General features: G+C 37.0%; 1 protein-coding gene across 2 annotated transcripts in view; it reads left to right on the top strand.

Moving 5' to 3' along the window:
- Efl1 (elongation factor like GTPase 1) overlaps positions 1–16,233 on the top strand; it is a 143,011-nt gene that overhangs the window by 103,000 nt on the left and 23,778 nt on the right. For both annotated transcript variants that reach the window (XM_071608574.1, XM_027921012.3), the window contains one exon: positions 10,765–10,912. In XM_071608574.1, the coding sequence (XP_071464675.1) occupies positions 10,765–10,912 (148 nt within the window). The remainder of the gene's footprint in view (positions 1–10,764; positions 10,913–16,233) is intronic.

Below are 16,233 nucleotides of genomic sequence, written 5' to 3'. Positions count from 1 at the left end.
CCATTGTGTATAAATGCCACATTTTTTTTATCCATTCATCCATTGAAGGGCATCTAGGTTGGTTCCACAGTCTAGCTATTGTGAATTGTGCTGCTATGAACATGGATGTAGCAGTGTCCCTGTAGCATGCTCTTTTTAGGTCTTTAGGGAATAGACCGAGAAGGGGAATAGCTGGGTCAAATGGTGGCTCCATTCCCAGCTTTCCAAGAAATCTCCATACTGCTTTCCAAATTGGCTGCACCAATTTGCAGTCCCACCAGCAATGTACAAGTGTACCCTTTTCCCCACATCCTCGCCAGCACTTGTTGTTGTTTGACTTCCTAATGGCTGCCAATCTAACTGGAGTGAGATGGTATCTTAGGGTGGTTTTGATTTGCATTTCTCTGACTGCTAGAGATGGTGAGCATTTTTTCATGTACTTGTTGATTGATTGTATGTCCTCCTCTGAGAAGTGTCTGTTCAGGTCCTTGTCCCATTTGTTGATTGGGTTGTTTGTTCTCTTATTGTCTAATTTTTTGAGTTCTTTGTATACTCTGGATATTAGGGCTCTATCTGAAGTGTGAGGAGTAAAGATTTGTTCCCAGGATGTAGGCTCTCTATTTACCTCTCTTATTGTATCTTTTGCTGAGAAAAAACTTTTTAGTTTGAGTAAGTCCCATTTGTTGATTCTAGTTATTAACTTTTGTGCTATGGGTGTCCTATTGAGGAATTTGGAGCCGGACCCCACAGTATGTAGATCGTAGCCAACTTTTTCTTCTATCAGACGGCGTGTCTCTGATTTGATATCAAGCTCCTTGATCCATTTTGAATTAACTTTTGTGCATGGCGAGAGAAAGGGATTCAGTTTCATTTTGTTGCATATGGATTTCCAGTTTTCCCAGCACCATTTGTTGAAGATGCTATCCTTCCTCCATTGCATGCTTTTAGCCCCTTTATCAAATATAAGATAGTTGTAGTTTTGTGGATTGGTTTCTGTGTCCTCTATTCTGTACCATTGGTCCACCCGCCTGTTTTGGTACCAGTACCATGCTGTTTTTGTTACTATTGCTCTGTAGTATAGTTTGAAGTCTGGTATCGCTATACCGCCTGATTCACACTTCCTGCTTAGCATTGTTTTTGCTATTCTGGGTCTTTTATTTTTCCATATGAATTTCATGATTGCTTTCTCTGTTTCTACAAGAAATGCCGTTGGGATTTTGATTGGCATTGCATTAAACCTATAGAGAACTTTTGGTAATATCGCCATTTTGATGATGTTAGTTCTGCCTATCCATGAACAGGGTATATTTTTCCATCTTCTAAGATCTTCTTCTATTTCTCTCTTTAGGGTTCTGTAGTTTTCATTGTATAAGTCTTTCACCTCTTTTGTTAGGTTGATTCCCAAGTATTTTATTTTTTTTGAAGATATTGTGAATGGAGTGGTTGTCCTCATTTCCATTTCAGAGGATTTGTCGCTGATATACAGGAATGCCTTTGATTTATGCGTGTTGATTTTATATCCTGCCACTTTGCTGAATTCATTTATTAGCTCTAATAGTTTCTTTGTAGAGCCTTTTGGGTCTGCTAGGTATAGAATCATGTCATCTGCAAATAGTGATAATTTAAGTTCTTCTTTTCCTATTTTGATGCCTTTAATTTCTTTCGTCTGTCTAATTGCTCTGGCCAGTGTTTCGAGAACTATGTTGAACAGAAGTGGTGAGAGAGGGCATCCCTGTCTTGTTCCAGATTTTAGAGGGAATGCCTTCAATTTTTCTCCATTCAGAATGATGCTAGCCTGAGGCTTAGCATAGATTGCTTTTACAATATTGAGGTATGTTCCTGTTATCCCTAGTTTTTCTAGAGTTTTGAACATAAAGGGATGCTGTACTTTGTTGAATGCTTTTTCTGCATCTATCAAGACGATCATATGGTTCTTATTTTTAAGTCTATTGATGTGGTGAATAACATTTATTGATTTCCGTATATTGAACCAGCCTTGCATCCCAGGGATGAATCCTACTTGATCATGGTGCACAATTTTTTTGATATGTTTTTGTATCCGAGTCACCAGAATTTTATTGAGGATTTTTGCATCTAGGTTCATTAGAGATATTGGTCTGTAGTTTTCTTTCTTTGAAGTGTCTTTGTCTGGTTTAGGTATCAGGGTGATGTTGGCCTCGTAGAATGAATTTGGAAGTTCTCCCTCTTTTTCTATTTCCCGAAGTAGCTTGAAAAGTATTGGTATTAGTTCCTCTTTAAAGGTTTTGTAAAACACTGCTGTATACCCATCCGGTCCTGGGCTTTTCTTAGTTGGTAGTCTTTTGATGGTTTCTTCTATTTCCTCAATTGATATTGGTCTGTTTAGGTTGTCTATATCCTCCTGACTCAATCTGGGCAGATCATATGACTTAAGAAATTTATCTATGCCTTCACTATCTTCTAATTTATTGGAGTATAAGGATTCAAAATAATTTTTGATTATCTTCTGTATTTCTGAAGTGTCTGTTGTGATATTGCCTTTTTCATCCCGTATGCTAGTAATTTGAGTTCTCTCTCTTCTTCTCTTCGCTAGCATGGCTAAGGGTCTGTCGATTTTGTTTATTTTTTCAAAGAACCAACTTTTAGTTTTGTCAATTTTTTCAATTGTTTCTTTTGTTTCGATTTCATTAATTTCAGCTCTGATTTTAATTATTTCTTGCCTTCTACTTCTTTTGCTGTTGTTTTGCTCTTCTTTTTCTAGGATTTTGAGATGAAGTATGAGATCATTTATTTGTTGGTTTTTTTCTTTTTTTAAGGAATGAACTCCAAGCAATGAATTTTCCTCTTAGAACTGCTTTCAATGTGTCCCATAGATTCCGATATGTTGTGTCTGTGTTTTCATTAATCTCTAAGAATTTTTTAATTTCCTCCTTGATGTCTTCGATAACCCATTGATCATTCAGTAACCTATTGTTCATTCTCCAAGTGATGTATGCTTTTTCCTTCCTTCTTTTATCGTTGATTTTCAGTTCCATTCCATTATGATCAGATAGGATGCATGGTATTATCTCTACTCCTTTATATTGTCTAAGAGTTGCCCTGTGACATAATATATGATCTATTTTTGAGAAGGATCCATGTGCTGCTGAGAAAAAAGTGTAACTGCTTGATGTTGGGTGGTATATTCTATATATGTCAATTAAGTCTAGGTTATTAATTGTGTTATTGAGTTCTATAGTTTCCTTATTCAACTTTTGCTTGGAAGATCTGTCCAGTGGTGATAGAGGTGTGTTGAAGTCTCCCATGATTATTGTATGGTGGTCTATTAGACTCTTGAACTTGAGAAGAGTTTGTTTGATGAACATAGCTGCACCATTGTTTGGGGCATATATATTTATGATTGTTATGTCTTGTTGGTGTATGGTTCCCTTGAGCAGTATGTAGTGTCCCTCTTTATCCCTTTTGATTAACTTTGGCTTGAAATCTATTTTATTTGATATGAGTATGGATACTCCTGCTTGTTTCCGAAGTCCATATGAGTGATATGATTTTTCCCAACCTTTCACCTTCAGCCTATGTATGTCTTTTCCTATCAAATGCGTCTCCTGTAGGCAGCATATTGTTGGGTCTTGTTTTGTGATCCATTCTACTAGCCTGTGTCTCTTGATTGGTGAGTTTAAGCCATTAACATTTAGGGTTATTATTGAGATATGGGTTGTTCTTCCAGCCATATTTGTTTATTTATGTTACTAAATATGGTTTGTTTTCCTCTTTGATTATTTTCCCCCCTTTACTGTCCTACCTCCCACTGTTGGTTTTCATTGTTATTTTCCATTTCCTCTTCCTGTAATGTTTTGCCAAGGATGTTTTGAAGAGATGGTTTTCTAGCTGCAAATTCTTTTAACTTTTGTTTATCGTGGAAGGTTTTAATTTCATCTTCCATCCTGAAGCTTAATTTCGCTGGAAACACAATTCTTGGTTGGAACCCGTTTTCTTTCAGTGTTTGAAATATGTTATTCCAGGATCTTCTAGCTTTCAGAGTCTGTGTTGAAAGATCAGCTGTTATCCTGATTGGCTTACCCCTAAATGTGATCTGCTTCCTTTCTCTTGTAGCTTTTAAAATTCTCTCCTTATTCTGTATGTTGGGCATCTTCATTATAATGTGTCTAGGTGTGGGTCTCTTATGATTTTGCACATTCGGCGTCCTGTAGGCTTCTAGGATTTGGGGTTCTGTCTCATTCTTCAAGTCTGGGAAGTTTTCTTGTATTATTTCATTGAATAGATTGCTCATTCCTTTGGTTTGAAACTCTGTCCCTTCCTGTATCCCAATGACTCTTAAATTTGGTCTCTTGATGTTATCCCATATTTCTTGGATGTTCTGCTCATGGTTTCTTAACAGTCTTGCTGAGCTGTCTATGTTCTTTTCAAGTTGAAATACTTTATCTTCATTGTCTGATGTTCTGTCTTCTAAGTGTTCTACTCTGCTGGTAGTATTCTCAATTGAGTTTTTAATTTGGTTTATTGCTTCCTGCATTTCTAGGATTTCTGTTTGTTTGTTTTTTATAACCTCTATCTCCCTGTATAGTTGATCTTTTGCTTCTTGGATTTGTTTATGTAATTCATTGTTGAAGTGATCTTTCATTGTCTGATTTTGCTGTCTGATGTATTCCTTGAGACTCCAGATCATCTGAAGCATGTATATCCTGAATTCTTTATCTGACATTCCATCTGCCGCAGCTATTACCTCTTCTAACGTTGAGTTGACCTGCAATGCTTGTGGTCCTTTCTTTCCTTGTCTCTTCATACTGTTCACGTTCCTTTCTACTTGGTGAAACTGTTGTGCTATTGAATTTTCCCCCTATATATTTATATTGGTCTTGTATAGTTGCAAAGTCTCCCTCGCAGGCGCGGGCGGCGGCTCTGCCCCTCCTCCAATTGGGGCAATGTGCCTACCACGCCAGCAGGCCGCTGGGCCTGCTCTGCCGATCGGTAGCAGGTCCGCCGACCTTGCAGGCGCAGGCGGCGGCTCTGTCCCTCTGCGGGCCGCTAGGCTTGTTCTGTTGGTGGTCGCAGTTTTGCCTACTTTGCAGGCGCAGGCAGCGGCATTGCCCCTCTGCAGGCCTCTGGGGCTGTACTGCCAGTGGGTTGCAGGTCCGCCTACCTTGCAGGCGCGGGGGGGGGGGGGGGGGGGGGCGGGCGGCTCTACCCTTCCTCAGGCCACTGGGCCTGTTCTGTCTCTCGGTTGCAGGTCTGGCCTGTTCTGATGGTGGTCACAGTTCCTTCTACCTTGCAGGCGCGGGGGGGAGGGGGCGGCTCTGCCTCTCAGCAGGCCGCTGCTCCTCTTCTGCCGGTGGGTCGCAGGCCCGCCTACCTTGCAGGAGTGATTGGAAGCTCTGCCCCTCCGCGGGCCACTGGGCCTTTTCTGTCGGTGGTCACAGTTCCGCCTACCTGGCAGGCGCGGGGGGTGGGGGGCGGCTCTGCCCCTCAGCAGGCCGCTGGGCCTGTTCTGTGGGTGGTCACAGTTCCCTCTACCTTGCTGGCGCAGGGGGAGGGGGCGGCTCAGCCTCTCAGCAGGCCGCTGCTCCTCTTCTGCCGGTGGGTCGCAGGCCCGCCTACCTTCCAGGAGTGATTGGAAGCTCTGTCCTGCCGCGGGCCACTGGGCCTTTTCTGTCGGTGGTCACCGTTCCCCTACCTGGCAGGCGCGGGGGGTGGGGGGCGGCTCTGCCCCTCAGCAGGCCTCTGGGCCTGCTCTGTGGGTGGTCACAGTTCCCCCTACTTTGCCGGCGCAGGGGGAGGGGGCGCCCATATTCTTCTTGATGATAGGTTCATGTCTGCATCTTCCATAACCCTGGCATAGGGTTGTAGCTCAGCAAAGCTCATTTGACTACTTCTGAGTTAGAATCTTATCCCAATCTCATTGGTTCACAATCTACCATCTAAACTATCTGTTTAGAAATCCCTTCTTGTCCCTTTTCTTCTGGCAACAAGATTTCCATGTCTGACCCTAAGATAATGATCCTTGGTTTGGGTGTTTCCTATTTGCCTGGCCAATCCTGTTAATGTTTGTATTTCTCTTTTGGTGACTGTCACTGGCCCCTTCTGCCTGTGACTTTGCTGTTTGCAGTAGTGGTAGTAAAGAAGCTTCATACCTTGCTTTAAGGGAACTAAAGAACAAATGTGTAAAGGAATAGTTTTCTGTTTGAGGTATGCAATGCGCCTGTACTTGCCTATCCTCACTTCCCAGAGCTAGTGTCCTGTAAAGACTCATCTTCCCTTCAAGTTCTAAGACATATCTTTTGCCCTTGAAGGGTTCCTGGAACCCTAGAGAAGATGCTTGGAGGACTGCACCTCTGACCTTTGAGCTCAGTCCTAGTAAACAGTAAACAGCCTTTGCCTGGGGCTTCAGAGACAGGAATTCTTTCTGGGTTGTCACTGTGGACTGATGGTGCTTTGACTGCTTCTGTAATTTACCCTCTCCATGTAAAGTCCACTTCTTCTTTATAGTTTTGAATCCAATCCTAAGAAGCACATATAGTACAAGAAAGTTCAGTTTCTTTAAACAAGACTAATGAATATTTGACTAATGAATAATTTCAGCTATACTATTTTAATAGAAAGTTGTAATTTTTAAAAGGCTATTTGATAGTTTTGTGCTACTCTGTGCTCTATTATCCAAGCCAGGGAAAAAGCCTAACCCCAAAGGGCAGCAGAAACAGCTTCTGTGCAGCTTTGCTGTGTGAGATGAGGGTCCTAGTAACAGGCTTATTTCCTGTCCCAGCGCGGACTCTCAGTAAGGTTAATTTTCCTTACTTTGTCCGGAAATGAGGTAGTCTAATAAGAGAATTACCTAGGATTATCCATCTGAAGGCCAAAGTGCATATTCTCATGTATTTCATTTATTTTTCCGAACTTTGTAAAAAATAAACTAACGAAGGGCCACACAATTGTCTTCATAATTTTAAAAGAAGTGTTGGTCCTCTCTCCTATCAAATATTGCTTTTGCTGGATTTACGAGCATATCTTGATTGTGTAACTGAAGTACCCAATTTACATATTTCATTGTTTGAATTTTGTACTCACCAACCTGTCTTCTTGGTGTTTCTATAATGTCAACATCTTAGTCTACATTAAGAATATCAGAAAACTTTTCTTAGTGCTATCCTCAACCCTCAGAGGATTTTTTATTTTCTGTTTTCTCTTTGCCCTAGAATCGTATATTCATCTTTACTTCAGGGCAATTGCTCTTTTTTCCATGGTTTCCATGTCTAATGATTATTGAAATGTTACATCCTGTAGCAAGACTCCCTAATAATACTGCCCCTGAGGAGCCCTTGATGAAGCCATTGTTATTCAACTTGAATAGAACATGTATCCCCAGAGCCTTTCTTCTTTTTCATCATGAGAAACTAGGCGGACTAATCCAGGTCTTAGCATTTTACTCTTCTTTCAGGGAGAAGCACATTATAAGCATTTGTTTTTCTATTTTTCTTTTTCCCGAATTCTGGGCCATGATGGCCAGTCTGTGCTTCGTGCCCAGGGTCTACTCAGAACTCAATACAGAGAACCACCAGTGTTCCAAAGACATTATGATTTTTATCATTACCATTGATCCTTGATGTATGCCACACTCTATACTGAGGTTTTTGTATCTCATTTAATCCTCTCAACAGCCCAATGCATTTAAGATGCTGTTTTTATCTTCATCCTCACATGAGCGAAACTGAGGCATAAAGAAGTTAATTAACTTGTCTAAGATCATACAGATATTAAATGGTGAAGTCCAGATTCAAACTCTACCTCAGAGACAATTCTGAATCTTTACCTTTAAGAGGAATTCAAGAAATCTTGTCTATCTAAGATCAGTGTCACTGGCTTCCAGAAATCTTTCACTCTTTATCCATAGCAGTTTTAAAGAGAGAGAGAGAACTTTATATACCTGTGTTTTATATAGGTACATAAGTTTTTGTGCTAGTGTTTCATGTAAATTATAAGACACAAGAAATAGAAATTATTTAAAAGTTGAAGTTAAAATGAAATAATCCTAATTTTATTTGTTTTTGTTGGATACATACTATATAAATATACATACCCATATGCATAGGGCGTATGTATCATTTATTTGTGATTGTGATGTGTAATCACATTAGTCATCTAATACTGGATAACACATTATTCCAAAATTTAGTGACCTGAAAGAACACCAATCATTCATTTTTTCATAGTTCTTTGGTCAGGAATTTGGAAACAGTTCAGTTTTGAGTCTCTCAAATGGTTGTAGTCACCTTGGGCTACAGCCATCTGAAGGTATAACTATATTTCCAAGTCACTGCTGGCTAGGACCTCCTCTCCCCAGGGGCCCCCTTCACAGGACTGCTTTAGTGCCATAGTATAGCTTGGTGACTGGCTTTAGCCAGTAGTGCAGAGTTCACCTTTGAATCCCATCATCACTGGCCCAGAATTCTGTTGGTCGTGCAAACCAGTCCTGAATCACTGTTGGAGAGAACTATATAGGATCCTGAATATCAGGAGGCCAGGGAAATTAGGGCCATCTTGAAGGCTGGTTACTCTATTGCTTTATTTTTTGTAAAAATCTTGCCTTAACATTCTGTGATACGGCTATTCAGAGGTCTGCTTCTAAGTTCCCTTTGTTAAAACATTGGTTTTAATGGTTATCATCACTGGAAAAGATACCTCACAAAGTTATAGTGTCCCAATGGAAGAAATAGACCCTCAGCTGTTTTTACTAAATTGTGGTATTGTTTCAGAATGCCATTTACCATTTATACAAAGCTTCTGTTAAAATTTTCTACTTTTCCTAATGTCAGTAAGAAGGAGGGTTTGATTTTTATGTCTTTAATGAGCTATTCATTTGAAATTTTTTTTAAACAAGGTAGGAAAATCACCTTCCAAATATTTTTTAATATTTAGTTTTAGTTATAACAATATTTTTATTTTTTTATTTTTATGTGGTGCTGAGAATTGAACCCAGTGCCTCATGCATGGTAGGCAAGGACTCTACCTCTGAGCCACAACCCCAACCCCACACCTTCCAAATTTTAAGAGGTTTACATATGAAGTGTTTGTTATTTTGTGTTACAGAATGACGATCAATGGAAACATATTCCAATATCTAATTTGAAAATGTGTCTCCTTGCTTCAAATATCATTAAAAATATATTTTTCACTCACTGTTAAACTATTATCTTTACCTTAAAGAGACAGGGGTTTGTGCATGTGCACTCACACATGTGCATTTGTATGTATGTATTGTGATTGACTGATAGCTGAAAGAAAGCTTAGCCTTAATTATTATTGTTGTTCCATTGTGCTTGGGTTATTAATATTGCCAGTGGTCTCTTTCTAGGAATCTTTTTAAGCCACGTTTCAACTTCTTTGAAGGTTAAGCTAATATCTGTAAGTCTACTTAATTAAGCAAAAAAGGGCTAGGCTGTGGCAGAGCACTTGCCTAGCATGCATAAGACTCTGGGTTCAATCTCCAGCACCACCCCCCGCCCCCCCAAAAAAAATTAAGCAAAGGAAAACTGCATTGTGCTTAAGAGGAACACACAAAGATGACTTTTTTGATCCTGTATACAGGATCCTTCAGGATGCATGCATCCCAGACATGGCTCATGTAATCTGACCTATGGAATGCTGGCGGCCATCTATAGAGCCCGGACTCTGTAGCTGGCTAACTGGCTTCAGAACCAAGTTCTACCATTTGGTTGTTCTTGACTTTGAGCACAAATTTCTTATATTCGCACTTGTTTATTCACCTACAAAATGAAACCATTTAATCATACCTGCCTCATAGTTAATCATATTGGTAAAGTGCTTGCCAAGACATTGTTAGTGCTATAAAGTGTTAGTTATTATTAGAAGAACTTTATTTCAAAAATAAACAGGTATAGAAGTTCTAATATTCTCTTCCTGCCCCCAAATTAATAAAACTTTTGTGAGGCATATTGAAAACCACAATCTTACAGAAAGTTCTTAAGGTTTTACATGTTTCACACATTGAAAACCATGCATTGAAGAATTGCTAAGTATTTTGGTCAAATGTAGAATTGAAACAGTACTACATAAAAGTGCCCTCAAAGTCAAAGCAGCAGCAAGAGACTTCCTCTGGCCTACCTTGAATGAAGAGTAACAGCTACATATATGAAAAGGAGTGAGAAAGAAACTGAATTCAAGATGTATATCACAGTCCCCATCTGAAATCTCAGTTCCCTGAACTGTAGGGAAGCAGCAGTAGTACACCAAACACAGAAGCAGAAATGAGGGCAAGAGTTCCAGTAGTTCCTTAGTAAAATAGCCAGGTAGAATACCTAAAACCGACATTTCTGCCTAGTGGTTTCACAAGTAGTTATTTTTAATATGAAGCTCTGGTAAAGTTTCTTGAATGTATTAAATGCTTCTTTTGCTTATTTGTTTATTTTATATGTACTATTTGAGAAAGTATTGTTACATTTCTAAGCGTATAATATGTACTTTTACAATAATATTTAGTTGAATTTACAAGCATAATAATAGTTTATATCTGCTGAGTATCTGAAGAAGTGGTATTGGTCAGTTTTGGAGTTTTAATGATAAGCTTGTGAGTATCTCATGTTAACTGTCTATATAAATAAATTAGTAGAAGGTAGTTTTTTTTTTTTTTTTTCACATCACCGCAGTATTTAGAAGAAAAGTTAAATGTTCCTCTAAGAGTTTCATTATAATTTTCTTGTCAGTGACTGTGGCTATCACCTTTAGATGGCATTAATCCTTATATCATTTAATCAGTATTTCATTTTATTAACCTAGGTGAAATGCCTCAGCTTGTGAAAGGAATGAAGCTGCTAAACCAGGCTGATCCCTGTGTCCAGATTTTAATTCAGGAAACTGGAGAACACGTTTTAGTCACAGCGGGGGAGGTCCACCTTCAAAGATGCTTGGATGACTTAAAAGAAAGGTTAGATGAAAATGTTAGAGATGGAGAAATGATAGCTCTACAATCAATGGGATGTTTTGGTGTTCCTTAAAACTGATCAAACTAGACTATGGCTTATTTCTGGAGAAAAAGGCCTACCACTCAGACATGAACTGCTATTGTATCATAAATTTAATTCTTAATAACTGAAAAATGGCATTTACTGCCTGTACTTGAATAATTTTGCATTTTCTGCTTGAATCATAAAGTATTTTCATATATATGTGTGCATATTTTACTGTGAGCGTACATACACATGCAGAGACTATCAGGGCAACAAAACAAAATTTAATTGTTTTGAATGTAAGCTGAGATTAGGGCATACTTCTTTTCTTCTTGCTGTGGTCTCTACAGTGTATACTTCTGGAAGTCTTGATATTTCTCTCTGAAGGTGATAGGTGAAGCATGTTAAATGAGCACACCAAATCACTCTTTGTAATATAATAATATTTGTCCTCTCTGTTCCATTGATAATGTGTGTTTATCTCAGCAGTAAGGAAAATGCCAAAGAATAAGAAAAATCATTTGATTGTAATGCAGAAATAACCACCGTTGCATTTGAGTTCATAAATCTACACTTAGCTTTATGCATATTCAATATACACAGCTCTCTGTAGACACAGCTCTGATTATTGGGTTAAGATAAACCCCTGGAGGTATTATTACTTGCTCAAAAAGTCTACACTAGAATAGTGATACCATTTGAAAGTGTTCTTTGGTCATACTTTTGCCAACCTTGCTTATTATATATCATCTTTTGAAAACTTTACCAACCTGGAAGAGAAAAGATATTCATTATTAATATATATTTCTGTGCTATGCTAGTGAAAAAATGGGGAATTGTCCTGTAATTACCCTTGTTACTTTAAAAAAAATTCTGAAACTATAATAATCATAACTATTTATTAATAATCAATATGATTGTATATTAAATATTATGTAGCAGTCACTGCACTATGTAGAGTTCTGTTTATCTCACTTAATCCTTAAAATCAGTCTTATAGTCGTGGTTTGACAATAACTAATAATCATGATAGACTGAGGCAGCTCCTGTGTGGCATCATCCCTATGGGATTTTGTGGGCTCTCTTATCAGGGAATGTTGTCATGTCTATTCTTCAGTTTAAAATGGTGTTGTTGTAGGCTTTTTCTTGTTTTTAGTATTTTTATAGCCATAATTAGTACAAAATCAGAACGTAAATCTTTCCCTTTCACTTTTATCACCATTTTCTTGGATTTTCTAAGTGTTTTAATGTTCATTGGAGAATAATATTAATTAGGTAAATCAAAAGGCATTTTGTAGTTTAAATAATAACTTCTTAGAGGGTTTTAAGAAGCCTTTGAAATATTTTTTTGTTTGTGTCTTTAAACTAAATTATTTTTCCTTTTTTTATTCTACTCCAAATTAAAGTCCACATTAAATAACTTTTCATTTCTCAGGTTACTAACTCCTTTTTAAAAATCATGCTTTTTGGTTTTTAGAATTAGATTTTTAAGTAATTTCTCCACCCTTATGCCCAAAACTGATTTTAACAGAATTACATATTTGTATCTTTTTTTTTCATTTTTATTTCATGATTTTAACTGTGGATACTTTTTAATCTTGGGAGAGGAAAAGTAAGAGAAATTCATTTTCTAGAAATGTGCCCTGAACATGGTATTAAAATATTTTAAATAAATATAAAGGTCAAAAACCAATCTATGTAATCCTTCTAAAAAATATTCATATCCAAATACCTAAAAATAATTTAGAGTTACATTGAATGGGAACAATAAAAGCAATAACATTTCTACTTTTGTAAAAAGTATCTTCTGCTCTAACAAGACGACACCACACAAATTGTGAACTATTCCTTATGTGCTTTCCCTAAAATTTCAATTTCTGAAATTGCTGCCTCCCACCTGCCATCCCAAACAAAAGTTTCTTTTGCATTGTGGCTTCATATGATGAAAGAATGACCTCAAACTCAGTGTTACCTGTCAGAACTCAGAAAGGTAACCAAGGAGAGAGAAATATCCCTGTCCCACATACATGAGTGTCAGCAGAGAAGTCAGCTAGAGCAAGTGCAGGTAAGTGAGGGGATGATGGACAGACCCACGGGGCAAATGCAGGCTGTGTTTTATGTATATGACACAGAAAGTATTGTCTTTGAACTCTGGGAAAGCTGCATCAAGTGGTGTTGACATTGCATCCTTTAATACCCATTGTCATGTGGAAGTTGAAGGCACCTTAGTGATTGGGTACTAGATACTTTGTCCTGGACAAAGAAACATAAGAGAATGTCATTAGCTGTCTCATGCCAGTAAATTTAAAGGAAATGAACAAATTCCTAGAAAAATCTTACCAAGAAGAAATAGAAAATTATAGTCCTGTAACTATCAAAGGAATTAAAGTTTGAATAACATTAAATATTTCAGTCAATGTAAATTCATCAGATTAACAGGAAAAAAAATGAGTGAAATCACCTCATGCATGATCAAATCTTAGCATACCAAGAATAAAATAGAACTTGCTTAAGCTAATACCAGTTGTCTTCAAAATAATCCTAGCAAACATATACTTACTTATGAGATTTTTGAAAGCTGTCCTTTGCAATCAGTAATAAGTAAAGGACCTACTATTACGGATTCTATTTAATAGTTTTCTGGAGGTTTGGGGCAGCATTAAAGAAAAGAATAAAAAATTTAAGATATTGAAAATTGAACAGGGAAAACTAAAAACTGTCATTTGCAGATGATATGGATTAAAAATCCAAAAGAATTTATAGACATTATTAAGATTAGTAATAAGTTTAACATGGTTGCAGAATTAAAGTTTAATATGAAAAATCTATTTTATTTCAATGTAGTAGATATATGCAGAAAATGAAAACTATTTTAATATTTTATAGTCACAACAAAAATATCAAATATTTAGGAATAAAATTTACTCATTTATAAATCCTGTATGCAAAACACACACATATACATACACACAAAAGGAGTACATGCCATCTTCGTGGCTTGAAAAATTCAGCAATATAATGAAGTCCATCCTCCCCAAACTAATTATAGATTCAAAGCAATCCTGGTGGATTCCAGTGAGTTTATGTTTATGTATGTTTGTGGATTGTAAAATTTCAATGGAAATGCAAAGGGCCCAAAATAACCAAAACACCTTGAAAGTAGTAGAACAAGGTGGGAGCTCTTGGTGTACTGGAAATAAAGTCTCGTTTTAAAAGTTACAGTAATTAAGACTACATTAGATTGATGCAAGAATAAACAAATAGATCAGTGGACTTTAATAGAGAATCCGGAACTGGGTGGCATTGCAGAACAATGAGAAAAGGACAGATTTTTCAATAAATGATGCTGGCAACTTGGATAAGCTTCTTTTTACAGCTTCCACACACGTTTTTAGGAATGGCTTACATACAGCAGTGTACTGTATAGAAAAAAATGAAACTTCATGCCATCCTCAGAAATTTATTTCAGGTCGATTATAAATTAAAATGTGAAAATCAAAACTTTGCCATTGTCTACAAGATACTATGAAACAGTATCTTCAAGACCTCAGGGTAGGAAAAGCTTCTTAAATCCAATATTAAAAGACTAATTGTCAAGTAAAGATTTGATCATCAACAAACCCTATGAAGAGAAGAAGAAGACAAGCCAAAGGTCAGAGAAGACCTTTGTGATACCCATAACAAACTAAGGGACATGTGTCCTCGTAAAGAATTTCTAAAATAAAATTAGATAAGCTGCAAACCACTTGAAAATAGTTAAAAGAGTTGCATAAGTACTTCAAGGAGATCTAATGGCTAATAAACATAAGAAAAGGTATTAGACTTATTCATAATAGATGAAATACAAATTAAAATCAAAGTGAGATGTATATGTATATTCACAGAGAGAGTGAAATTTTTAAGTCACATTATCAAGCAATGGCAAAGATGAGGAGCAATGAAAATTCACCTATGCTACTAGTGTGGGTGAGAGTTGATATAGTATGTTGGAATATGGTTTGGTATGATCTGCTAAAGTTGTATGGCTGGGCAGATCTCCCATATCTATTCTGTATATGCACACACAAAGCTGGGCAAATGCACGTCAATAAAAGTACTCATAGAAATAAGATTTTTAACAGCCAAAAGTTGGAAACAACTCAAATGATAAGTAAATAAATAAATAAATTATGCTATAGTCATACAATGGAATTTTATAGAATAATCTCAGAAAGAAGATTATAGCTGCATAAGAGATGAATCTCATGATATAATATTGACCCAAAAAAGATAATTACAAAAAATATTGATTTTTATTTGTGTAAAGTTCAGAAAGCAGTAGCTGTATCATATAGGAGTTTCATGTTTAGGTGATAAAAACAAGAAAAAGGGCAGAAGATACCAATAAAATTTAAGATAGTAGTGACCTTTATGGGATTAGGCAAAGGCACTGGGAGGGAGTGGTACTTCTGAGAACTAGATATGTTCTGTATTTTTTATATGGGTCATAGTTTACATGTATGTTCACTTTGAGACAAGTGATCATAGGTCAGTAGATTTTTGGTTTTTGGACCATTCTACATGGCTACTAAATTCTCAGTTATATTAGTAACATGTATAAAATTCTAGAATTTTTGTTTGTTTGTTTGTTTGTCATGGGACAGAGCCTGCCTTTTAGCTTCTTTTTACAGCTTCCACACAGATTTTTAGGAATGGTTTACGTACAGCAGTGGGAGACTGTGAATACCACCTGTCATCTCCAGACCAGAGAAACTGTCAGAGCCCTTAGCATCAGATCTCAAGGTATTAATGAGCAGGTAGGACAGGAAGCCACAGGAAGTTTTCATGATGGAGTCTGAATCTGCTTCACTTATTTTGAAGTGATGATAGGCTCTGCTTTGCTGGGATTTAAAGACCCTCTGCTCCTGAAACAGGCCCACACTTCCGTGTGTTAATCATATAAGTGATTACTTTAGAAGACATCTTAGAACCTCAGAAATTTGAAGGACTTAAGTGGCTCTTAGTTTTTCTGACTTTATAATACAAGAGGACAATGTCATAGATATATTTTTCCCTCAAACTTTAAAGCTTTGCTGTTGGTTTTCTTGAATGTGCTAAGTATACGAATATATATTCTGTAAATAATGATAATTTTAAAACTTTCCCCTTTTCTAAGATTTCCAAGTGTTTTTTTTTTTTTTTAAGTCAAGAATAGGTATTGGGTGAATTCTGTTCCTGTTTCTATTCAGAATTCTGTTCCTGTTTCTATTCATCGATAAATCGTTACCTCAATGATTAAAAAAAAAAGAATAGGTATTGA

Source organism: Marmota flaviventris, chromosome 2 (assembly GCF_047511675.1).
Source record: "Marmota flaviventris isolate mMarFla1 chromosome 2, mMarFla1.hap1, whole genome shotgun sequence".
Lineage (NCBI taxonomy): Eukaryota > Metazoa > Chordata > Mammalia > Rodentia > Sciuridae > Marmota > Marmota flaviventris.
The sequence above is the reverse complement of the archived record's forward strand: the minus strand, read 5'-3'. Positions and strand labels throughout refer to the sequence as shown.